The sequence below is a fragment of the Oryzias latipes genome, chromosome 15, assembly GCF_053564925.1.
Source record: "Oryzias latipes strain Hd-rR chromosome 15, Olatipes_Hd-rR_3.1".
Taxonomy (NCBI): domain Eukaryota; kingdom Metazoa; phylum Chordata; class Actinopteri; order Beloniformes; family Adrianichthyidae; genus Oryzias; species Oryzias latipes.
The window spans coordinates 18331868-18357128 of record NC_136251.1 but is presented as its reverse complement, the minus strand read 5'-3'; the positions used below and the strand labels follow the sequence as shown (position 1 = coordinate 18357128).

Genomic DNA, 25261 nt, shown 5'->3' with positions numbered 1-25261 from the left:
CAACACTGTAACAGTACATATGTTTCCACCAGATCTACAGAACATTTTTGTAAGCTAAAGATATGAATACAATCTTTGAAAACAAAAGGTGAATCCCTCAAATACAGCAACTATGAAGACCCTTGTGTGTCACAGACACTGTGGTTGTTCGTTGTAGTGATGTAGAAATCACAGACACATGTAAGTCCTAGACATTCTCCCAAATTTCAGCCTCCTAATGGCTGCCAAACTTGACTGGATACAATGTCATCAAACCTGTACCTCTATGCAAAAGGCGAGATGAGCTTACTTGTCTTATAGTAATCTATCGTCACTACACAATACTACAACATCACTACAACGAACAACCAGTGTCTGTGACACACAAGGGTTTTCATACTTCATAGTTGCTATTTTTGAGGGATTTGGTTTATATGGTTAACAACACTGTAAGAGTACATACTATTTCACCAGGTTTATGCACTATTTTGAAGCCTTTAGGAATGAGGCTTCTGGTGATTTGGCTCCACTTCCTTTTACCCACCAGAAAGGTGATAATGTAGTTTTCTGGCTAAAAACCACAATCTTTACCATTTTCTGTAGTTAAATTTGTTTTTAAAAATATTATTTTTATTTGTATTTTAGGTCTGTAAAAAAAGTTGTATATCAGCGCAGATGATTCTCAAGCTGAATTTACTGTGTCTTTAGGGATAAATGAGTAAAGTTTGGTATTTGGGAAGGTGAAAGCTTAAGCACAACACTAATTAACTTTTGTTCTCCACAGCCACTTCCCTCTGGTTTACAAATGCTGGCACTTTTCGGAATATTGCATGTTTCTAATTTAAATTATTTCCTAAAATATCATTTTCTTTAAACCTTTAACTGTTAAATTCAAGACTCACAACTACAGAAACATATTTATATCTTGGATCTCTGGCTTTAAAGGGTTGAAGTGATTTTTGGAATGATTTTATATTTAGCTTTAACAAGCAATTTATAAACTACACTCCTTTATTTGACAGTAGGCTGTCTGAGCTTGTATCTGCACACCTGCTGGGGACATTTCCATAGGTTAAAGGATTAAAAATATTATCTCAATAAAAACCTACATTAGAGTGAGATGGTCTGCTTGATGAAGGTGAAAATGTTCTTCATTTAAAACAGTTTTGTACATGGAGTCAAATATTTCAAACTTGAAATGTGTGAAGTTTTAGGACAGAACCTTAAGGCTGTTTCACAGCACTTACATGGTGCTGATGTGAGTGGAGCTAAGGTCTGTCCCAGTTTCTGTTTGTTGTGAAGAGTACCGGTACTCTTCACACACATGCACACCCAATCACACACACCTATGTGTAGATCCTGAACTCACTTTTCTAAGCCTCCGATCATTTGAAGAGACTTAAAGCGAGCTCATTAGCTGGTGCCTCTCCAAGCTGCTAGCTATGATGAACAGTGGGCACCCCCCCACCACCACCACCATACTTGTGCATTCACAAAAAATAATATTGTGATTTAAACACTTTAATTTCCACTATTTTAGAAATTCTTTTCTTTTCTCTTTATGATACTTACATTTTTCCAGAGCTTTGTTTAGATTCGATATATGGAATTCTGGCAGATTTATGTATGAGCTAAAACTGTGTTACAACCTACATTAGAACTAACAGAAAAGCTGATTTGCCAAAGAAAAAAAATTACTTTGACTAATCAGCCTTCAGGATAGTTGCTGTGATAATCTTTAAACTTTCTCTGTGTTATGTCTTTCAGATGCAAAGAGAAGGGAAACAAGTGTATGATGAGAACATCCACTATCCTCTCCTCATCATCTTAACCAAAGGACCTCAACCTTTTAGCCATTCTCAGTAGACCAAAACAAATGTGCCCTCAGCTATTTACAATTCTCAACACTGTTTTCGTTTTATCTTAAAGAGATGGGAATTTATTTCACCTTCTTGCATTTAATCATTTCTCACAAGCGCAGAAAAAGCACAGCCTGTTCAGAATTTATTCATCGCAATCATTGCTTGTCCAAGGAACCGAAACCACACTGACAATCAGTCTTCTGGCCTCTCAGCCAGTTAACCAATCAGTGTTCTGCTGGACATTCAGCTACATATATGTTTCCATACATCTATCGACTGTCTTGGTCTATATGTAGGATCTTTGTCGGGTTTTTTTGGCCTGAACGTATCACTTTTAACCCACACTACTGTGTTTTTCAGCCTCAGCATGAAGGCCCATTTTCACTCACACTGAGGCAGAGTGTGGAGCAGCTTCCCACTTTTACTTTAATCCTGCTCTTTCATCCCTTTAGAAGTCAGTCATAATAACCTCATTTGTGCATCACACACAACAGTGCATTAACACTTACTGAAGAGCAGTTGTTGCCTCCAGAGTTCACTGAATGCAGTTGAACAGAATTCCGATTCACAAGTGTCCGGTGTCTCGATGTCAAAGTCATCCAGTCGCCATCAACACCAGACCGTTCAGATGCTGTGGAGATGAGTTTGTGTCAGATGTTTGAACTCGTGTTTTACATTTATCGACCTAAAACTGTGGAATCTGTTGAGAAGAAAATTTGTGTGTCTTACAAAATGTTTCTATTTTTGACTGCATAAATCCAGATACTCCACATTTAGCTTTCACATTTAATGGATGAGACCACTCTCATAAATGCATATTTTGGAATCATCATATCTAAATTTGATCATTTAGTTTACTTATCAAAAGAATCATTTTTCTAATGTGTTCTCAGGTTCTGCTCTTGTTTCGCTCTCAGTCTCAAACACTATTCATTAGTACACTAAAAGTGTGTATTTCACTGTGATCCATCGACATCAGTAAGAAGCTATGCAGAATCTATGGGGTAAGGAATCTTTCAAAAAGAAACACATTCATAAAGACAAAGTTGTGCACAAAGTATTAATTTGTGCACAACTTTGCAAAAAAAATCTGAATAGAACATTTAGTTTTACGTTTAAAGTGTCTGTTTTGAATATGACTTGTCTTTGTCTTAAATACAAAATATCTCCTGCCTAACTCGCTGTCAATAAAAACATCACGGGGTCACAGGCGTATACATCAAGTCCCGAAACCAGATTCTTCAAATGTGTGCATGTGTATTGATGTTTATTTATTAGACTACAATAAAATAGTACTTTTTATAATGTTATTGATCCCATAACGGGGAAAAGATCTTGCTGTCATATCTCTGTTGAAAGTTGAATAAAACAGATCATAAAACAGCGATTTCTTGACCCATTTTGTCGACAGCAGCTGATCGTGTAAACAATAAACCAGCGGATGGTTTCAGTCCCAAAAGTTGGGGAAAACAGCCCAGAAAGCGGTAGCAGACATGCCACTCTACTTATAAGTTGTCAAAGAAAAAAGTGCATGTCTGTTAAAATTGGTTGATATTAAGAGGATAACGAAAAAAAAGTAGCTAAGCTAACTCGGAGCTAAAGTAGTCTAACGACTGTTGCTGCTGTAAAAAAGACCAAATAATAAATACATTTAAAAAAAAAAAACATCAGTAGGATCAGAATACCTAACTTTGTTTTTTTGGGGGGAACTTGCTTTCTTTTATTTTCAGCTATTGTTATTGTCGGCCACCAGTTAGCATACTTCAGGACAGAGTTGGCTTTCTGATTTTATTTTTATTTTTTTCCATCCATTTTCTTAACCCACTATATCCCTTTTGGGGTTTTGGTGCTGCTGGTCCCGGTTACTGTTGGCCGGAGGCGGGGTACTCCTGGACAGGTCCAGGGGGCTAGAGCAAAAGCGCTCAGCCCGCCTGTCCTGGGAATAAACTGGCTGTCGAAGCGGGGATCCCCTGCCCTTGGCTGGCGGCCAGATAGGAGCGGGTGGCAGCAGGGAAGCAGGGATCCCTCTGCTGACTGCTGGATTTTTTTCAATTTAGTTTAATCCTTCTCTTACTATCTCTTTTTTTTGACAAACATGGAGTTTATTTACACCTAATAGGAGGGATGTCTGCTGCTCTTATGTCCCACCACCTCCCGGTCTGGTTCATTGTTTATTCTGTCAGCTGTTCTAGCCTTGCAACAAAAAATGTGGCCGGATATCGCTGTTGTAATCTGCTTTTTTATGTATGTTTTTTTTTAAATAGATATATTCAACAGAACTTTTGTATCAACATCATTTTATTCTAAAAAGCTGATTTCTATCATATTTCAATAAATGAGGCTCAAAGCGCATGCTCACTCAGTCAAATCAATGTTTCAGGACTTGATGTATACGCATGTGACCCCGTGATGTATTTTTGACAGTGAGTTAAGCAGGAAAAAAGTAGTATTTAAGACAAAGACAAATCGTATTCAAAACAGACATGTTAAACCTATTTTTTATTTAAAGTTGTGCACAATGTTGTATTATTTTTCTGACTCTTACCCCATAAGTATCTCCCTGTGGCTGCTCTCATGTTCTAATTTAGTTCACCTTTAGATATGTAATTGTTGATAAACACCCCAATCCTATGAATTTAAAATGCAAATTCTTTTCAGCAGTATCTTATGAAATTAGATCCTTTTGAAATATTTTCTGCATTTGAAATCGTGTGATACTTGAACACTGTGACCGTGTGCAGTGCCATCACCCGCATAAACACTAATGTTTTTTTTTCAAGTTTTGCGCAGAGTATCGTTTTAAATCCCGGTGACGTCCTTAAACTGCTGTGATGTCACTTTTTTACCCACCGCTTGTCACTGTGACAACAGCCAGTCAAGATGTTACTAATGGTGATTATCGGGTTTTTATATGGATTTGATCTGTCATCAGCATGGGAAAGCCTGTGACAGGCATGAACTCTGAACAGTTGACTCTCAGCCAATGAGCTTTTTACTGAATTAGGTCACTTTCAAATTTGATTTTTTGACTATTTCAATACTAATTAGAAGGAAAGCCTAATGTAACTTATCAAAAAATGAAAAAAAAAGTACAATTTGACAGATTTCAAATTGTCAAAGTTTACCAGGCCTAATCCATTTTTTTAAGTTTTACAAATAATAGATATTGAATTCAGTTATTGTGGAATATCTTTATGCCTTCCTTAATTCAGGGATGTGAATGGGTTGATGCAGAAAACAAAGTAACTTCAAAGATTTTGTTTATTCAAGGTTAGTGTGGATGTGGCGGCAATAAGTGAGTCCCTTTTGTCAGTTTTCTAAAACCAGTTGCATTGTGGGAATGCGATTGATTGATTGGTTAATTAAGTCTGTGTTTTATTGAAGACAAAATAAATCTGATGTAAAATTGCTTTCTACTGTATTCCTCTGAAATTTGTCAATTAGAAAATGTGCCGTTTTATGAACTTATTTCATTTTATCAAAAAGATTAAAATGTTTTCCCTCTGCTGATGTGAAATGTTGATCTAGTCGTGAAAAACTGTGCTCCACATTGATTAATGCTTTCAGATGTAATAAAGTTTTTCCTCAGACCCAGATCATCAGCGGTTTAAATTTCAAACACAATGGCCTCATGCAGGCTGAGCTGGCTCCAGACAAGGTAACACACACACATATACACATATATGCCCGCACATATACACACATATCAAACCCAGTCCGCTGTGCACCCCTCCACAGGAAGAAAAGAGAGGACGATAAAGGAGGGGGGAATGCAGTACACAGCAGCTAATCCTGCAGGCTCACTCTTCTGTTTATCCGTCAGAAGAAGGGAGCGGTAGCTGCTATGAGGGGGAGCCGGGGAGGCCTCCTGATCTGTCTTTTGATATTTTAAAGAGGTCTGTTCTCTCCTCCCCAACATTCTGCTGAAGAGGAAGAGAGAAGAGATGGAAAAAGGATAGAGGCTGAAAAAGCGAGAAGAGGAGGAAAACAGAAATGGTACTAGACTTTCTGAAAAACTGGAGGGAAAGGCAGAATATGTCCGCTGGAAATGAGGGGGGAAACCAGATCGAAACAGCAGGAAAAAGCTTCAGACATGAAATAAAAGTAGCTGACTGAGAGACCGAGATTGACCGGCCAAGTGTATGATCGAACAGAGAAAAAGAGAGACAGAGTGCTCCCAGCTCTACACAAGGGCCCCATTAACTTGACCACTTGCCCTTTGCACACAAAGGCAGGCACAACCCACTGCCCCTCCCACCCAATTATCCACGATTAGGCTCAGTGCACTGTGTCAAGATGGAGAGGGAAGGAAAAGAGGAGAGGGGAGAAAGGCGAACACTGCCAGGAGGAAGAAGGGGGCTGAGAGAGTGAGAGGAAAAGAAACTAAGAAAGAAGGAAAGAAAGTGACGGTTAGGATGGAGCACCTAAAAAGGATGTTCCTGCAAACCAGTGCAGAGATCAACTCATGAAGTCCTCTGGGAACAAATGCTACATCCCACAAGATGCAAATAAATAACAGGGCTGTTCAAAATTCATAACCTCGATTGTCTGTTGGTCAGACCAACTTGCAACACTCATGCAAGTTGAACTGAAACTTTTATCTGAATAAAAGAAGAAGAAATTAATTTCAAATGTGAAAAATATTAACAATTTAAAAATAAATCCTCACCTGCCGTCTACAAATACAGAAATAGGTGACAGTTTTAAAATGACAATCTGCATTTCAAAGGCCCCTCTTTTAAAAAAAAAAACATTTTCCTCTTTTTTTTTAATACAATATTTTTCATTTAAAAGAACAACAATCTCATTCTTTTACTATTAACTACATTTTTTTCCATTTTGGCAGAGCAACTTTTGTTTTTTAATGTTGTTAAAATGAATTGTTTTATTTTTTGTCGAATATTCATCATCTAAAAGTGAAATACTCATAAATTTCAATGTACATTCTGTAAACCTTTAGTCCTGAATAAGCCAAAACAGTCTTTAATTTTTTTACCATTTGCCCTATTTATTAGTAAACTGGCATTAAAAGCAGTGATTTGGGTACATGTTTTTTAAAATAATCTCTTCGTATCTGAGTTCTTTTGTTTGAATTATTTCGCTTTACTTCAAATTAAATCTTTAAAACGTACGTTAACGTTGAAGTTGCTCCAAGTTGGATTTTTGTTTTGTCCTCTTGATTGCTTTACCTTCATTGATGCACAGTGAAGCTAAAAGTCCTGCAGTCACAGAAACCAGAATGTTGCATCAAAGTTGATGTGGTGCTTCAAAATGTTCCTCTCCTGCTTCATAAGAAAGCAGAAAATTTTGGTTCTGTCAGCTCATTGCTCCAAATCTCTCCTGCTTCATAAGAAAGCAGGAGAGGTTTGGAGCAATGAGCTGACAGAACCAAAAATATTTGACAGCAATAAGCATTTCTAAGGCCTTCACACACCGGGACGAATATTCGCCAGCGTTTTAAGCAGTTGCAAAATGGGCTTTGAGGCTGTTTAGGCCTGAATTCTGTTATATATTGTTTTGTGAGTTTAAGACTTTCAAGACTGTCATTGCCAACAAAGGCTTTTCAACCAAATATTAGTAATGACCAATTTGTTTTCAGTTATTTCATTTGTCCAATTATTTACGAGCCCATGAAATGAAGGGATTGTGTTTAAAAAATGCTTTAGTTTTTCACATTTTTGTTTTTGTTCAACCCATGGAATAAAAGCTGGATACGAGTGCCGAGTTGCTAATTTGAATATGCTATGATTTTAAGCTGTGAAACATTTATGCTAGATTTGGAGAAATGCAAATATTACATCCAAACGTGAAATTCTGACACTAAGATTAGCGGAAGATATCTGTCCATCGATGCACTGTGGGTTAGGAGGAGGGATAAAGCAGACAGGGAGCAGTATAACAGTGTGCACGTGGGGGTGGAGATACATAAATGCTGCCAGGTCCTCCCCAGCCAGACCAGGAGAGTGGGGGAGACCCCCAGACCAGGAGCGTCCCCAGCCACGGGACCCACACAGCCCTAGCAGGGGGGGGGGTACACATTCCTAATAACAAAGTAAGATAAGTGAGACCTTAAAGTCTAAACCACATTTAACTTCTGCACCAAAGTCAAAAGAAGAAAATGTAATAATTATGAAATAAAACCACAAAAGCCAAAAAATCATGCCTTATATTACTTTTTTGACTGTTTGTTGTTGCTTCATTCTGCTTGGATAAACTCATAGTAAGTTTTAAGAGCATCATTTCTTCTGCTTCATGACTCAATAGGTCTTGGTGAGGGTGACTGGTTGACTTACCTCTTTCCCCGGGTCTCCAACCACTGCTTCAGTGCATTGTAGAACATCACACTCACCTTGAGCGACTTAGAAAATTAAACAAATTAATATAAACTTCATGAAGACGCTTTACTTGTTACATTTTGAGAGGAACACGGTTGGGTGTTATTGAAAATACGCTAATGCAGCTAATGTGTCGCAGTGTGGGGCTGTATTTTGCGTATGTTACTGGCAAGGTATGCCGTAAGCCTGGTCTCAGTAATGTTTGTTTCAGCGGTATCAGTCTGTTTTTTACATGCACTAAGTAAAGATTGGAGTTACGCTCGTGCTGTACTCGTTCCGACACAGAAGTCTAATAAAGAGCTGTTTGAGAACCGCCCAACTTGTGGCCATTACAGTATTTTGAAACTAATACATCTCAGTATAATACAGCTCAGTCATGTATTATAAAATCATAATTTGAAATGTTCAGACTTTTTATGAACAGCAGATTTTAAATCCGACAATTATTTTGAAAGAAATGAATAAATGTAGATGACATGATAAAAAGTTCCTCTCTCCAGCAGCTTGTTGACCTGTGTTTGTAGTTGTCATGTCAACAACAGAATCATTCCTTGTGTGTTCTGTTCAACCTCAGGCCAGTCGAGAAAAAAGAAGGCGCCTAAGGAGCTACATCCCTCTTAATGCTTGCACTGTGAAAAACTCCATATCTGCTAACGTAGTGTGGCGCTAGTGGGAACACACAAGTACAGTGACGTATGTATCAGAGGATGTTTGGTTGGCTACGGGCAATGTTTTAAAATAGCTTTATTTTTTTCTATTTATTTATTTTTGATGGCCTGCGATCTATACACACAGTTCCTTATCGTTCAACCGGTTGATTGCCGGTTGAACGACTTATTGGACACCTCAGTCCTAAACACATGTACAATTGTCTTTCTCCAAGTTGTTGATGTTTTTCTTGCCAAATATTTAAAGACTACAATTATTGTTATTTTAATGTGTCTGACTGAATCTTTACATCATCAAACTTACTTCAGTTTATAGAAAATGGATTTGAACTTTTTGTTGAGTTGTACAGCAGTGCCGTTGGGGCCCAGGCGGGCTCAGGGGGTCTTCCACACAACCATTAGCTGTCTCTAAATATCTGGACGCAGAGATTGTGTGTCTGAAAACACGGCATGTCTCTATCCCCCCACCATCCCTCCATCTGTTTTTCTAAATCTTTCAAGCACCCCCCCCCCTCTCCACCTCAAGGCAATTTAGGGAGGGCTTTTTAAACGATCCACTCATTATTGGTGGTGGAGTCACTCAGCTTTTTCCGCTCAGGTCTGCTTCCTGGCCCCCCGTTTACCCCCTTTCTCCTCTTTACCTCTTTATTTTTAAAGGGCTTTTTCTGCCTTCAGTTCAGACTTCCAAAATGGCTTTTTGATCCGCTTGTTTGTGCTCATGAAGTGGAATGCACCAAAGTCCATCCATCTGTCCATCTTTTTCATTTTCAGGGTTGTGGGAGGGTGTTTGCTGTTCTCAGGCAACAGAGGGGAACTTCATCCTGGCCAGGTCACCTGTTCATCACAGGGCTGTGGTAGTCCATGAGAGCATTTTATGTATTTTATTTGGAAAACCATTCAGTGTGACTGACAGAGAGCTACCCTTGCCTGCCTGATTCCGGCCATAACAGCAATAATTTATTTCACGACAGGAGAATCGGTTCTTTCCGAAGCTTGGCTGCGGTTCTCCTCCTCTACCTGCTCAGCCTTCCCATCTTTAATACCCATTAAAAATCTCCATCTGGATATGCAGGAGTCTAAGTTCAATGACTGACTTATTAGATGACTAACTGGAGGGAGCGGAGGTCAGTCTAGAGGCTGGCAATCTACACACACATGCAATTTCACAGCGATGCTTACACACGAGCTTATAGCAATTGGCTGCTAATTGAAGGGGCTGTGCTGTTGACGAAAGCACTCAACTCATCGCTGATTAGGTCAGGCAGTGTGGAAGACAGAAACAAACAGAAAAAAGAAGAATGCAGGCTCTGGGACATACAAGATGAAACAAGTGGTTTGTTTTGTTTAAGAGTCCTTCCACTAAATGTCGACTGTCTCTTTATAGCTCTGTTTACCCTTCATGAGATGGGAGGAGACTTGCACTGTAAAGCTGTTCGGACTGAAAAGTTGTTGTTCTTTGTGTGATTTTTTTTTTTCTTAGTTCAATTTTTCCAAATGTTATGCTTGTTTTTCCATGTCTATTATTTCTGATAAAAGTATCTAAAAACAAATCTTTTAAATGACAGTTGCTTGAAAATTATTCAAAAAATAGTACACTTAAAAAAATCCAATGTGACTGTTTTCCTGTCTTCAGAAAACTTTTATTCAGTAGCTGTAAATGTCTAAAACTGTACCTTTTAAATTGTATTTTTTATTTATTTATTTTATAGGCTTTGCTGTATTTTTTGCTGCAAAAATACAATATGGGAAAGTTTTTTGGTTTGCTTACTGGTTTGAAAACAATACCTGTTAAGCCCCTAGGATGTGTACCTTCCGGAATTTATTTCATTAATACAGTTTGTGTTCCTCCTCATCCCCTGTTCCCGCTCTACGTGTGCGAGAGAACCACCTGTCTTCATCCTATATGGCGCTGGTCTCCAGGGAAACGGTTCTAACCTGACGACCCATGTTCCTGTGGGCTAGGGGCCATTAAGGGCCAGTCAACGAGCCTCTCTTCCTGCCACAAGTGGTGCTGGCAGGATGGAGAGGGCCCTTGTCTCTGCTTTGAAGGTCAATGAGGCCGCAGACCGGCACTCTGCCACTGACTCTTAGCCCTATTACACCCCCCACTAAGCTCTCCTCTAAAGCTAAAAAATGCTAAATTCGGTTTTGAAAAGAAGTTTTGTTCAACTGCATGCATATATGACCACTGAGCCACTAACTTCGGGGACAAGACAGCAAGTAGGGTTGGTCAATGTTTTATGCAGATTTTTTAACGTTTTTTTTTTTCTTTAGGCATAGCAATTAAAAGAAAATGTAATTTTCTTTACTTTTTTTTTTTTTTTAAGAGGAAGCTATTTTCATCACAATGGTCTTTTGCTGCCTACAGGGTGGCATGCACCTGTTCTCAACCATTTTGTGCTTCTTCTGTTTTGGGGGAGGAATTACTCAACAAGCTGTTTGTGTTCAGTTTTCTGGGGAAAATGTACATAGATTATGTCCTCACTAATCCTCCTGCCACAAAAAAGGCATTTAGCTTCAATATTGCACTTGGGTACCTGTGTCAATAACTAACTCGCCAATATTCAGACATGTTTCCCTTCCTTTTGTTTATGAGGACATCGGTGCAATTAACCTTTAACTGATTCAGTCCTTGCTCCTGTTTGACTGAATAGAAGTGACTGAGAATATGTGTGGTCTTCAATTCTGCAAAGGTTCAGCATTGATGACTAATATATTTGTATTAAAAATTCCATTAAATCTCTTCATCTGAATCTTTTCAAGTGGGTCTGCAGGTTTAATTTGCACAAGTGCATCCACTTCCAGCGTCTTCAGAGCTTCAGTGTCTGCCCTGCAAAGGGTAACTGCTCTGCTTCTGCTTGATCCCAGCCTCTGGCCCTGGCACTGACATTTCTAACGAGAGCCTTCACTAGCCTAAAGTTATTTATTTATTTATTTTTGTTGGCTTCAATAGACTGAGGTGAGTGTGTGCTAAAACTATTTGATTCCTCTAACAAAATATTGGCACATGTCAGTAGAGGCAGTTTGCCTGTGCTCCTGCGTGTGAATACACACATTCTCTTTTGTCTGTTACCTGCACTCTCTTCACCGCAGCCCAGTCTCACCTGAATCTCCGCCATGAAGGACTTGTGAGCCATTTGTCTGAAGTACAGTTTGTGCTCTTTGGTGCCAGCTGATTCAACTGAGTGGCCAGCTGTTAAGCACTTTACTTACTGCAGGCTTGATTGGCCTGCAGCTTGTCTTTGCCAGCGAGCCTTTACAGAGCAGCTACGACGCCAACTTTGGCTCTCCTATGTGTTCAGAGAATGATGCAGACACAAGCCAAATGGATCTGTTTATGAACTTTTTGTGCACTAATAACACATGGAGTCATAAAATATGATGTGATGATGATCTAAACACTCAAACATTGGTCACACTTCATTGCGTCAGTCTCTGTGGAGCGAACTACTCAGGAAGGACCTACCTTAGTTGTTTTATGGATTCTTCTCTCCAACATTCATAAGTGTTTGTTGAAAAGAATTGCATTTCAGAGGTGAGCATGTTTTTTCAATTGAATGGCATCAACACAATCAGTGCTATCACAGCCTTAAATGAAAAAAAATGTCCAATTGTATTTTATCTGTTGAGAATTACAAAAGCTTTCTTTATGGATGGCGCCTAAACATTTTTTAAAAAGTTGCGGTTTAGTGTTCACGCACACAAAAGAAAGGGTGAAGGGTTGAAGGGTTGAAGATGTTCTCCTTAAACATAGAAGTTAACCAGAAAATCCGGTTAATAGCTGTCAGTATACCACATTTAATAACAGAACATGGTCACTGCATTATCAGTCTGCAGCGTCACCCAAATGTAAAGCGGTTCTGTCTTACCTTTTTATAGTGTAGCCAATTGCCTTTTGTCTCTGTTTACCTCTAAGACTAGCTCTGAAGGCACAAAATATGAGGTAGTCTCAGATCAGGATTTCTTGGCGTGCACACTACAAAAAGTCAAAGAAGATACTTTAGAAACAGAAGCTGCATGATGTGAGAGACTTTAGTGATGACGAAAAATCATAAACCACACATTTGAGATCTTATTCAGTAATGAACACAATAACAAACAAACCAATGCTTTGATAAATCATCAGAGAATTGAGACATAAATATGTCCATTTTGCAATTGAAGGAGTCAATAAATGGCAAAAAGCTTATTAAAACTGACAAAGCTCCATACCTCATTACTGAGACTATTTCATCCACAATAATAAAAGTTTTTTGTTACTGTACATTTGCAGATCAGAGGACATATTCTCCTTTTTAGAATACAATGCAAGTGTTAACTTGTATCATTCCAATTGTGTTTAAATGTCTGCATTTGCGTGACTGTGCTATTGTGTTGGTGTGTGTCCCCCACAGCGTTCTCATGCTATAACATTGCCATGCTAGCTTAGAGTCATGCAGCTTTCTGTTGTGCACTGCGAACTCACACGGCTCTATTAATTAGCTGTTTGATGCTGTTAATTGGGCTCCCACTGCTGCACTAATTGATAACGCCATTGCCATTGACAACACGAGGCACAAACAGAGTCTCTTGCCGACAACCTATTCAAGCGCCAGAGGGGGAATGTGGCCTGGAGGAAAAAGCCGGGGGAAGTGAAGGATGAGAAGCAACAGAAAAAGCCTGGAAAGGAAATAGAGACAAAAAGAGATGAGATGGGGGAGAAGAAGGAGGAAGATGTCAGATTTCATGTTTTACAATGCAATGTCCCAAAGTTATTCTACATGCTGATTACTGTTTTGGTATTCATTATTTGCGTAACTCTTGCAAACAACAGTTTGTGTTTAGGTTTCCATTGGATGAAAATGCAATCTCATGTGTCAACACCTGGTGATAGCAATATCATCTTCCCATTGCGCTGTGATCTGCATAGCCCCACACCCCCTCACCTCTCTAATGGCACTGTTCAGCTATTCATTGAAATGTCTGTTATCATATATAGTATGTGTTTTTACCTGTCACTGTCTGAGCCTTTTAAGATGCCAATGTTGAGCTTTGTTGAGATTCAAAACAATATTATATGAGCGGTCGCGCTTGGAAAATTTGTTTTGAGAGTTGAAAAGTTTTACTTAATTAGTGTTTTTCCATGGATGCCTCAAAAAGTGTCATTTTTGAGAGCAGGTTTTCTTCTAAACTTTTACTTTTAAAGCTGACCAGGAATGCAATTAGAAATGTTTTCAATTTGACTATGCAAACGACCAGTCCCATCTCTAAAACCTAGCCCACTGCTTTTTATATAGGGGTGGGGTGGGGGTGGGAGTCAGGGGATGTCCAGGTTTGGGGGAGTAAAAGGGTCAATCACAAGGCTTTGAAAATAAAAAGAGAACTTTAAATAAATATGTTTTCACTCCGTCTGAACAGAATATTTTCTATGTGAATTGTTTGATGGCTTGATTTTGGACAAACACTGAATGTTGATTTCAGAACTGATCAGGCTTGCTTGGCTTCTGTATAAACATAAAGTTTCCATTAGACATTTTTTATTGATGAGTTTTCTTGTTTCTGTTGAAAACAGTCTTTAAAATAAGTATTTTTAAAATGTATTTATAAATTTTGTGGCTTATAGAAGCGGAACCACATCATTGCAGGACATAATGTACAACTATGTATATAGAATTGTACTTAAAAAGCTACATATGTAAACGTTTAAAACAATTTTTTACATTTAGATTTTTTAGAAATTAAAACAAATAATAAATATTAAAACTGTATTTTCTTTTAAAAAATAAAAAGATCCTGGTCTCCATTTTTACATTTTTTTTTTTTTAACTATTCACAATTTCTTACAGTCCATGGAGTTCTTTGTGGTATTGAGATTGAGTTGAAATTGTAGTATTGATAAATTTCATACATTTTTGAATACTAGGGCTGCACGATATGAGGAAAACTTGCGATGTGCGATATGAGTGATCAATATTGCGATAACGATATAATTTGCGGTACATAAACAAATAGCAAAACGACCAAAAACATCATTCCTATTTCATTGCAACAGTGTAAAATTTATACTCCAAATGACCCTTGTCGCGGTAGGATGCAAACATCAAACATAAAAGGGCTCATCTGATTGGTCAACAACGTGAAAGGGTCCATCCGATTGGTCAAATGCATAAATGGATTTATTTGATTCGTTAAATGCTTCAAGCTGCCATAAGATTGTTTTAGCACATTTAAGGTTAACATTTATTGCGATTTTTGCTGACTTTTGCGATATGCATATTGCACAGCTTGATATTGCGGTAACGATAAATTTGCGGTATATTGTGCAGGCCTATTGAATACAATTATTCTATAAAAACAAACCTAAGCCTTGTTTTTTTCTTCTTCACTACAGTCAGCTTCTTTTATCCATGAGAACCCATGGTGACGTCAGTGTATCAAAAATAAATATTAGAACTGTGTTATGTGCTCTACTCGATCTATGGTATCTTCCACATGATTTAATTTTTCAGGAAAACTGGCTAAAGACACTATAGGGCAGGGATCTGCAACCCTTTAAAACCAAAAGACCCATGTGATCCAGTTTCTTAATGAATAAAACCCAGCGAAAGCTGCCGAGTCCCACATAACCTTTTAGAAAACTATAACTTATGTTTATGTGGCTATTAAAACAAAATTGCAGCTGTTAATAATTGACAACAATTGAATTATAAAAGTGCTATATTTCTCTATAAATAACAACTCTAAAAATAACAGCTTTAAATTTTTGTGTCCAATTTTGATCTTCCTGCTGCAACAGATTTACTTGTATTAAAAAAGCAAGAAAACCAAGTCAAACATGGAATTTTCTTTCATTATGACAGTAACCAATTTAATATTTGTTCAAATTGTTAGCATTTTCTACAGTCACAAAAAGGGGTTAAAAGAGCCGCTTGTGGCTCTGAAGCCTCAGGTTGCAGACTCCTAGTTTTTCAATATGCACCAGCTTGCACATTCTCTTACACTGTTGTTTTGGTTTTTTCGTTGGTTCAACCTTTCAGAATCTTGGTCTTGGATTGTTTGGTGTAGTTTAAGGGCAGAGTTAGCCTCAACATTACATTAGCTATTTTCACTTTTTCCATATTCGAAACTCATAAACTTCCTGAGCTTTTTTAATTTTTTTGTCACTTCATTTCAGCAATGACACCAACTCTTTCTTTCTTTTCTTTAATTGTATATCTCTGATGCAGAATTTTTCTAATTTACTTTTGACATATTGTCAGCTTTTGTACATTAAAAGCTTCTGGGAAAGATTTAAGCGGTAAAGTTCTCTCATCCTAACTTGCCGTTACACCAACTGAACCATTCAGTTTCTCCTTTTTGCCAGTTGTCCTGGAGAGGAGTTCAATGAAAAATAAATCAGTCATCTTCTTAAGACTTGCAAATAATCATGCGGTTTTGCTGAAATATTAAGGGCATGTTGCAGATTTTCTCTTGAGCTAATTATCTAACTCAGAGGAGACAATCCCCGTTATCAGAGCAGGAGACTCACATTTTCCCCCCTTTTTTTCAAATCTTCTTCTCCATCTTGTTCAACACAAGCATTTGTGCATTTAAGTGCACACAATGAATGCAGCTCTACATTTAACGGCAGCAGTGGTGGTAAATTACAGACCAAACTTAAAGCTGCACACATTTCACAGGACGACTGGACACACACCTGTGACTCACTAAACACGAAGCAGCACACACGCTCACATCTGCAGGCGTACACACTCAGTCTTTCAGTAAGGCTCTTCCATCCATTTTCTAAAGAAAGTACCCTCACTCTCAAGCTGCTATATGGCCTTCCTACTCTCTTGCTATTATATGTCTTTCCATTAGAGGCAATTACTGCTCACACTGCAGCGTTACCTCCAACATTCTCACGCACTTTTATCACTTTTGGTCAAGAGCTGCTGTGTTTGTGTCAAGTAGGCTTTGTACAAAACAGAAAAACATGCTGCATGATACTTGTGTCAATAATGGTTCTATAGATTCAAATTGTATTTTATTCTGAATGTTCCATTGAGACCATTTAAAGAGTAAAGTAACAACATGTATAATATCAGTCTTAAATGAACAGGCTGATAAGTGGCCCATGTGTTTTATTAAATCTAAGTCACAACAGGAAATCAGGAGTACATTAATGAAAACTCACCTTGTTACTTTTTCAGGGGCTGCGCGTTTTTTAAATGTTCTAATCTGCTTTCAGTTTAAGCAAACCATATTGTACTCGTCATATTGTAATAAACTGCTCCTGAGAGACTCATAAACCAGCCTTGACCTGACAAAATGGCGTCTGAAAACATGAAAGACAACTTCCTGTATTTGACTCCCCCTGTAGTGGCCTGCTTTCATACATCAAACAGAGCTCAATAGGAAATGTCCCTGTAGAGACAATAACAACCTCTGTGACTTTGATTTAACCGGAGACCCCACTGTACAAACACCACACGCGAGGCTGTCTACTGAGGCCAAACGCTGCGCTGACCCGCCAAACCGGACGGGGGCTTTTATTGGGAACTTCAGTTGCTGCCTGAACTTCCTGCAAGTGAAGAGAATATGTTTCCTCTGTCACAGAAGCGCTTGGTTTGTGTGCACATTTGCCGTGTTGTGCGCAGACCTGTTTTGCATGAGATTAACCCCATGAACACTCATGACTTCTACACTTTTGCTGCAATGACTGCCTGTTCATGGAAATACTACAGTGTACCTTTATTGCTGAGATGATTTTGTCTAAAAATGCTTCATGTCTCAAAATGTCAACAATATAGCACACCATGTGCATATCTATAGATGGTTTTTGTTATCAAGCTGAGAAAACTTTAGCTTCTAGACTGTTTAGGAAGTTTGTGGAAGGAAATGTATCATTCCCAAACATATATGTTTAAGCACAAAAATCTGATTATCACCGTCCTGTTAAATCATTCATTTATCTGGGTTTAAGCCATGAAGATTTCAAAATTTTGGGTTTGTATCGTGCAGTGGTGTTGGATGGTCCCTGCTGGGTTTTGTCCTCTAAAACGAAAAGCAGGATGTCTTCTCAAGCAAAGGGAGCCGATTTGCATATCGCCCAGTCTTTCGACAGGCAGAGAAGTGCTACTCTGACAGGCCTAATGAACTAGCCATTTAAGTGGTCAAATTATACACTCATCCTTTTTATCCTCTGATATCCCTCCTTTGTACAGGTGATGGAAAGGCAACTTTCCCCATTCACACCCCTTTGGAAATACCAACCTCGTCTAATACCTGCTCCCCTCTCCTCCCTCGCGCTCTCCCTCCATCTCTGTGGCTTCTGTTCCCTGACAGTGCTGGAAAGTGCGAGCATTCATAGAAGCGAAGAGAGTGCGCGGCAGAATGGAAAAGGCAGAGCTCCGAGGCCCTTTGTGGAAAGAAATCATGTTGGAAAATAGAGCTGGGGCAGAGAGAGAGGGAGGCTGTCACAGACCTCAATGGCAGCATTATGTAAATGGCTGACATCCCCTGATGTAAAGCTGAATAGAGACACATTAATGTCTTGTGTATATTTAAAAAGCCTGGGCCCAATTCCTCAGGATTGCGAGCGGCAGATCCCGTAATCATGTTGACGAAGTAATGGCAGAGAATTAGTTGTCCATTAAAAGTGTATTATGCACCACGCTGGCACATGAAATTACTCTCAAATGGTGGAATGGCTGAGGGGGAGTGACGACGGAGAGCAAGATAGAGATGGAAGGGAGTGGGAGGAGGACGTTGATGGATAGTGCATGCGTGTATACGTGCATGCTCGGAGGTGGTGTGAGCCGGCGTGCGCGAATTCCCTTGCTCTGACTTTGGGGGGTGGGAGGCAGGTGATTGACATCTTTAGACGTTGAGAAATCAAAGCAGAGTGAGTGTGTGTGGATGGGTGCACAGCAGGACCTAAAAGATTCTAATGAGGTTATAGAGGGCTGGGTGTCAATAACACACACACATCTACATGTGCACATTCGCACAATGCACTCCAAGCCTAAATACAGATGTGTGACAAGTAAAACGTCTAAAAGGGGAGCTCGCAATAGGATTACAAGAATGAAGAAGCTAATTGCTGAATGTATTAAAGCTCATTGTTTACCTGCAATAGTGGGGTTGGTTATTGAAATAATCCTGCACTTTATCGCACAAGCACCACTTTAGTATGGGACCTCACTTTTTAGAGAAGCACATTAGCCACCGAAAAAGTTCAATATGGCGGCCGATTGCCTGGATTGACGCCATTTCCAAATAAGAAATGTAGCTTATATGGGAGGTAATACAATTTTTTTGTGTCTTGAAAACATGCTAAAACCTAAATACAGGTAGAATATAAAAATAAATAAAACGGAATGAAAATGTCCAAATGGCAGACATGAGAAGGTCCTGTTTTGGTAAGGGAATGTCGGCCATCTTGAACATTGGTTGCCATATTCAATTTTTATGGTGGCTAATGTGCTTTTCTGAAAGAGGCGGTCCTAGGTACATCCAAACCAAATTTCATGCTTGTACAATAAAGAGCAGGATTAGTTTGCTATAGTGACCTAACCGGCTCTACTGCTATAGGATTTGTGGCATAGGACATTTGACATTTCTGATAATAAGGAGATGCAGGAAGTGAGCTGTTCCAACGCACAGCTAAAGAGAAAAAAGATCTAGCTGTGCATGTACATGTAGTGTCAGTTATCTGTGCTGTCATCTTCCAGCAGCAGTCTTTAGATTCCGCTGTCATCTTTGTCAGATTGCAGCGTCCTTCAATCGGGCCCCATGTGTGGCATTCACAGACCCACAGTGTGAGAAACTCAAGAAGTTTGTGTTTCCCGAGGACCTGCTCCCAACCCTCCGTTTGTCATTCCTGTCAAATAGCACGAATATCACTTTTCTCTTAGTCTTATTGGAGGAGCTCATGTCACAGGCGCCGAGGTTTTAGTTTTTTAGATGGCAGCCAAATACAGTCAAGTTAAAATAAACATCTAAGTGATGGTTTGCCGTCCCGCCTCCCTCCCTCCTCCCGTCTTTCTTTTCTCCTCCATTCTTCTCCTGTGTCTGAGGCGATAGAAATGTAATTCAGATGTCAAAACGCCCCATCTCGCTCTCGCCCTCTCCCTCATCTCTCTGTCTTTCCCTGTCCTTTTCTAGTCCGTCGTTTCTATTGTTCTTGTGGCTGCTCCTTTATCGAGCGAGACATCGCCGAGAGGGGGAAGAAAAGAAAAAGATGACATGCTTTTTCAGCCCGTAGCAGCGCGTCCCCGGCTAGAGTGGCTTGTCATTTGAGCGACGGAGGAGTGACAGCTTCCACTGTAGAGGGAACACCCCTGCGCCATAATGGGACTGACTGGGCTGCCAAAGACCTGTCTGTCTGCCTGTCAGTCAGAGCTGTCCATCAGCTCTCTATGTCACAAACCTGTCTCTGTGCTCAGTGCACTTCTGCCTGCCCTTTTGTCGGCCCTCCTTTCATCCTACTGTGTTTGAAATTGTAAGTCCCCTATGCTAAATCTTGCATTTTTCGGGCAAGTCTTTGCTCTTCATCAGAGGTTTTTCTTTGTCTTCCTCCCTCCTAGAAGCATCCCTCTCTCTGAGCCTACATTTACCGAGTATCTGTGTTTCTCATCCTCTCCGAGAGTGTGTCTGACCACCCAGCGGCCAAATCAGATGTCAAATTACCCCTTTGAAAGCCAGTTGATTGCTGTGACATTTCCTTATATATCTCGTCATTTTCATAGCACCCTACTGTCTATGATGTTCCACCTACAGTGCAACAATAAGATACACGGCTCGTGTCCTTTCTTTTCAAACAGCAAAGTGGAAGAGCACTGAATGACTTGGACGGCAGACGGAAATATAGATGGCGCTTCATTGCTGCCTCAGTTGTGTCGCATGAGGTGAGGCCAGTACTTGATTGTTATACTGTAATTCGTTTTAGATTGCCACCATTAGACACAATGACTTTTAGAAAATTAGCCATAGCTTCAGATTGGAAAGGTTTACCATCATAGAGGTGCATTGCAGGTCTACATAAGACTCACGTGTGTGTGTACTGCTCCACATGCTCCTATCTCCAGAACAAGACTAGCCTTTCTGGTCCTCCAAAATTGAGTTGTAATTTTCATTGTTACTCGTATTCTAATGTTCTGTGAGCATTACCCTTATCTTTTATTGCTGTTACACTGTACTGACACGTAGTATACTGTAGGTGGTTGCTTACACAATTTACATTGTGCCCATCACATGTGCTCAGTAACCAGGATAATTCTTTTTGGGTGCAAATATTGAAGTCGGTACATTTAGAAAGAGTTATAGGACAGCTGATCTCACATGTACTGCATTTTAGGTACAATGTGCTGCATTTTTTTGGACTATAATTCACTCCGGTGCATAAGTCACAGCAGCCAAAAAATGCATAATAAAGAACTCCTGTATAAGTTGCACTGGAGTATTTTGCACTTTTGGGAGAAATTCACACCAAACGTGTTTTGCGCATCAGTGACATCCAATTGCAACGTTAAGTCAATGTACAGATCAGAGGTCCTGGGCGTGTCAGCCTGGCACCAGCGTATTTTGGAAGTCGCACTGCAATTTCAGCGTTGTGGTGTGTCGAAAGTTCAAAAGTCTGAACTTTGGGAAAGAAGACACGTTGTGTCAACCAATCAGGTACTCACTCAGACATAATTACTGATAGTTTTGTAGAGTTTTTTTTAAATAAATAAACCTGATTTCTTAACATCTTTTGCGTCTCCCATGCATTGTATCTGAGATATGCAGTCAATGGTAGCGATGAGGCTAAAACTTTTTGCCGGTTGCCCCTCCCACATGCCTCTGATTGTGAAAACATTTTTGGAAAAGTGTCCAGCAGCAAATTTGACACGTGTCAAAAGAGAGCCATCTAACGCAAATTTGCCGCACAAACTCTTTTGCTGTAAACGCACCATGAGACTGAATGGCACCTCTTCTGAATGGCAGTAGCAAATACTCACGGTGTCCTCTGGCTGTTTTTGCTATATATTTTTAAAAAAATCATATATAAGTCGCACCCCCAGCCAAACAATGCAAAAAGAAAAGGCGACTTGTGTTTCTAAAAAAACGTTAGTCTAATATGTTATCATATATTTGGAATCAATCAGAGTTTAACAAAAACCCTCTTTGCTCCTCTAGTAGATCTTTCTGTGATGTCAAAGGATGAGAAAGATCGCGAGGATGTCCTCCTGACTCCGTATGTTGTTTTGGTCCTGTTTACTCCCCTCTAAGTTTGTTTCCTCGTTGCAAATTAAAACCTGTTTTGAATCCTGCTCAGCAACAGGTTTTAGCTACTGAGAGGACCCTTTCTGTTTGTGCGAGTGAACATGTCTCTGTGTGTTTTTTTTTTTGTCAGGGGGAGGGTTACAAGTGAGAGGAAGGAGGTCAGGGAAGAGGACAGGACTTTCTCTTTTGTGTTGTTTTGTGTCCTCTTGTGTTGCGTGTAGGAAGAGCACAACAAAAAGGAGAGAACCCAAATTATTTGTCTGCCCTTCCCTCCTTCCGTTCCCGCACCTCCTCCTGCTCTTGTTCACTCACTTACTTATGAGACCTCGTTGAATGGGAAGAAATGGGTGAAGAGAGCCACACAGACAGACGGACCACAGTGTGGATATGTTTGTCCAACAACGAAGGGAAAAAAAAGGAGTCAGGACCACCTGAGTGTCGCCCCCTCGAGCCGTCTTCCCTCTCTTCTCTTCCTCCTATTTGGCAGGAGGTCACTATTCATCCCAAAGTGGTGACAAAGATGTCCAGTATGCAGTTTAAAGAAAAGAAATGACTGTCTCTGCAACTGCTCGACTGCTCTGCTTCAGCTGCAGGGTTTGTGTTGGGGAATGTGCAGAGCAGCTGAAACAAAGTTTTGTCTGTACTTTTTTTTTGCTCTTGTCTTGTATCTTATAGTCAGCTATATCATTTACAAGCATGATAGTTTCAACCACTGTGTTAACTCATATTTAGGGAAAAATTGGCAAAATACACAATTTTAATAGTAAAAATATTCAGTTTTTAATATTTTTAGAAACAGGTCGACCAAATACTTGAAGTTTACATTTTCCAATTGATTCTTGAGTGCAAATCTAATTTAAACATTTAATAAGCTTAGGCATGCAAAAAAAAAACTACAGTTAGTCAGTAGAAAACCCGCAGAATGAATAAAACATGAAACAAGATCTGATTCACTCAGATTTGATCTTGTACAGCAGAATTCACTTTTAAGTATTCTTTTGTTTTTGGGGAATGAATAAAAATAAATACTGTTGTCATATTAACTTGTTTCTAAAGTCATCAAATGATAAATACCATTAGCTAAATCATTTTACATTTTTATCATTTAAATTTTTAGTTAATAGATCCCTATAATTGTCTTTTTAAGTGCTTCTTTATGGGAAAAAAATGTTAAAAACATCTGGAATTCTCTATTTTTTTTTACCTCTTAAGACCCAAGCTAATATTTGAACTAGCTCTCTACCTATGTAGTCATAAGCCCCAGTTACGCACAATTAACTACTGTGGGAATATGACCCAAAACATGATGTCCACACGTGGTCGCTATTCTGAAGAGGTTAAATATGTTTTTCTTTGAAAGAAAATTATTATTAATCTGATTAGAAATTGTTGTTTTGCACCCATATCATTTAAAAGATTTTACTATTCAACACCAACCTTTGCGTGCTGTTGCACTTTTGTGGCAATGCAACTAATTCTTAAGGATCTTTGTGTATCTCTTCTTCCTGTTGCTTCACCTCCATAATCATATTCGTTTTGCTACTGTCTCTGTCACTCATTTGGAGTCTCTACAGCTTGTTTTGGTCACTCTGTTTCCCAGAACAACACACTGTTTGGCCACATGGTGCGTTCAGGGTACACCGAGGAGAAAGAGAAGTAGACAGAAAAGGAGAGAGGGGCCTGTGTCCCATTAATCTGCCACATATGGCAGATCTGCAAATGACAGATCCTTAATGGTAAACATTGACGGATAGCGTTTGCTTGTTTCTATTGGTGAGCTGGATGGGTACACTTGTGATAAGTGCTCCATTGCTGAGGAGAGAGATGGTGTAAATGGGGCAGGAGAATACCACTAATAAAGCCCCCCACCCACCCACCTCTGCTCCTCAAGCCAGACCTTTTGTCCCACCTGCTATTCTGCGGCTGTGAAATTAGGCTGCACCCCCTCCTCTCACTCATTCCTCCTTTCTTTATCCACCTCTTTTTCTTTTGGGTGAACGGCCATGTGAAGAGGTTCATTACCGCTGGGGCTGGCTGTACTCAGGTATGGCTGAGCCTGTTCCCACTATAGAGCCAAAACTCTCTGTGTCTGGCCCCTCTGGCTCCCTGGAAAAGGGAAACATGGCACACAAAGGTCCTGTTAGCACTTCCTATGAAATCAGCAGTTTTCTCTGGAGGTACAACGCTCCAATTACCTAACACTTGGAGGAGGCTATACCCCCACACAGCACTACCCGGTGCTCCAGCCTGTGTGTATGTGAGCATCTTAGGCCTTGTGGTATTCTTCAAGGAAGGGGCCTGTGCTAGGTGGCTAATTAGCAGTGAAGATACTCTCCTTGTCCTTTTTCTGCTCCCCCTCTTGTTGCCTGGAAGGAGTGCATTTTATTTACCATTCTTTGCCCTGCTCTTGCTTTCACACTATGCACCCCACCAGCAGCTCACCCAGGAGTGAGGTGCTCAGTGGGGACCCAAGACTAACCCCATTTTTAAGGTTGGTGTGCCTTATGGAGATGATGGGTGCGGCCCATGTCTCTTAGTGAAAACCTGTCACTCATGGTGCTTCTGTCACCCATCTATGAAAATATTTATTTCTAATCAGTTTGCAAATAGAGTAGAATAGAATAGAATAGAATAGAATAGAATAGATGGTTACTTTTTATCTATTAACAAAAGCAATGGATTCTTTTTCCAGTTAACAAAAGAACCTAAACATAAACAGGTATAGATACAGTGAGAGCCTGGGTGGTCTTAAAGATCAGCCCAAGACTTAAGTGCAGAGAAAGCAGAGCATAAGTGAGGCAGGAAGGACGGATAAGAGAGTCTCCTCAGTACAATAAGGAAGATGTGGACAGGAGGCTCCTGCAGAGGTGGAGGAGGGGGTGAGAACGGGAACTGACCAGTAGAGTTTGTATTCTGTTTCACACTTAAGAAAATAAAGATAAACATTTTCAATTCTATTTTTAATGTAGATGTTATTTTTAATAGCAAATACAAAAAAAAAAAACTATACAGCAGATGTGATTTAATAGCTGAAATTTAAGCTGTGGTAAACATAATTCCATCACATGAAAGTACTTCTTTATGTTTTGAAATGCAGCTGTTAAAATATAAAAAATATTACGATAAATTACATATTTGTAAAATGTAATTCAATTAGGAAAAATGAAAAATCTGTTTTTGAGATAGAAAA

The 25261-nt window shown here is 39.5% G+C and overlaps 1 protein-coding gene across 2 annotated transcripts in view; it reads left to right on the top strand.

The window, feature by feature from the left end:
• The window catches only part of camkmt (calmodulin-lysine N-methyltransferase), a 109035-nt gene extending 103598 nt beyond the window's left edge, over nt 1-5437 (top strand). For both annotated transcript variants that reach the window (XM_004077290.5, XM_078931873.1), the window contains one exon: nt 1747-5437. In XM_004077290.5, coding sequence (XP_004077338.1) covers nt 1747-1845 — 99 coding nt within the window. In that variant the 3' untranslated portion in view covers nt 1846-5437. The remainder of the gene's footprint in view (nt 1-1746) is intronic.
• Nucleotides 5438-25261: the final 19824 nt, after the last annotated feature.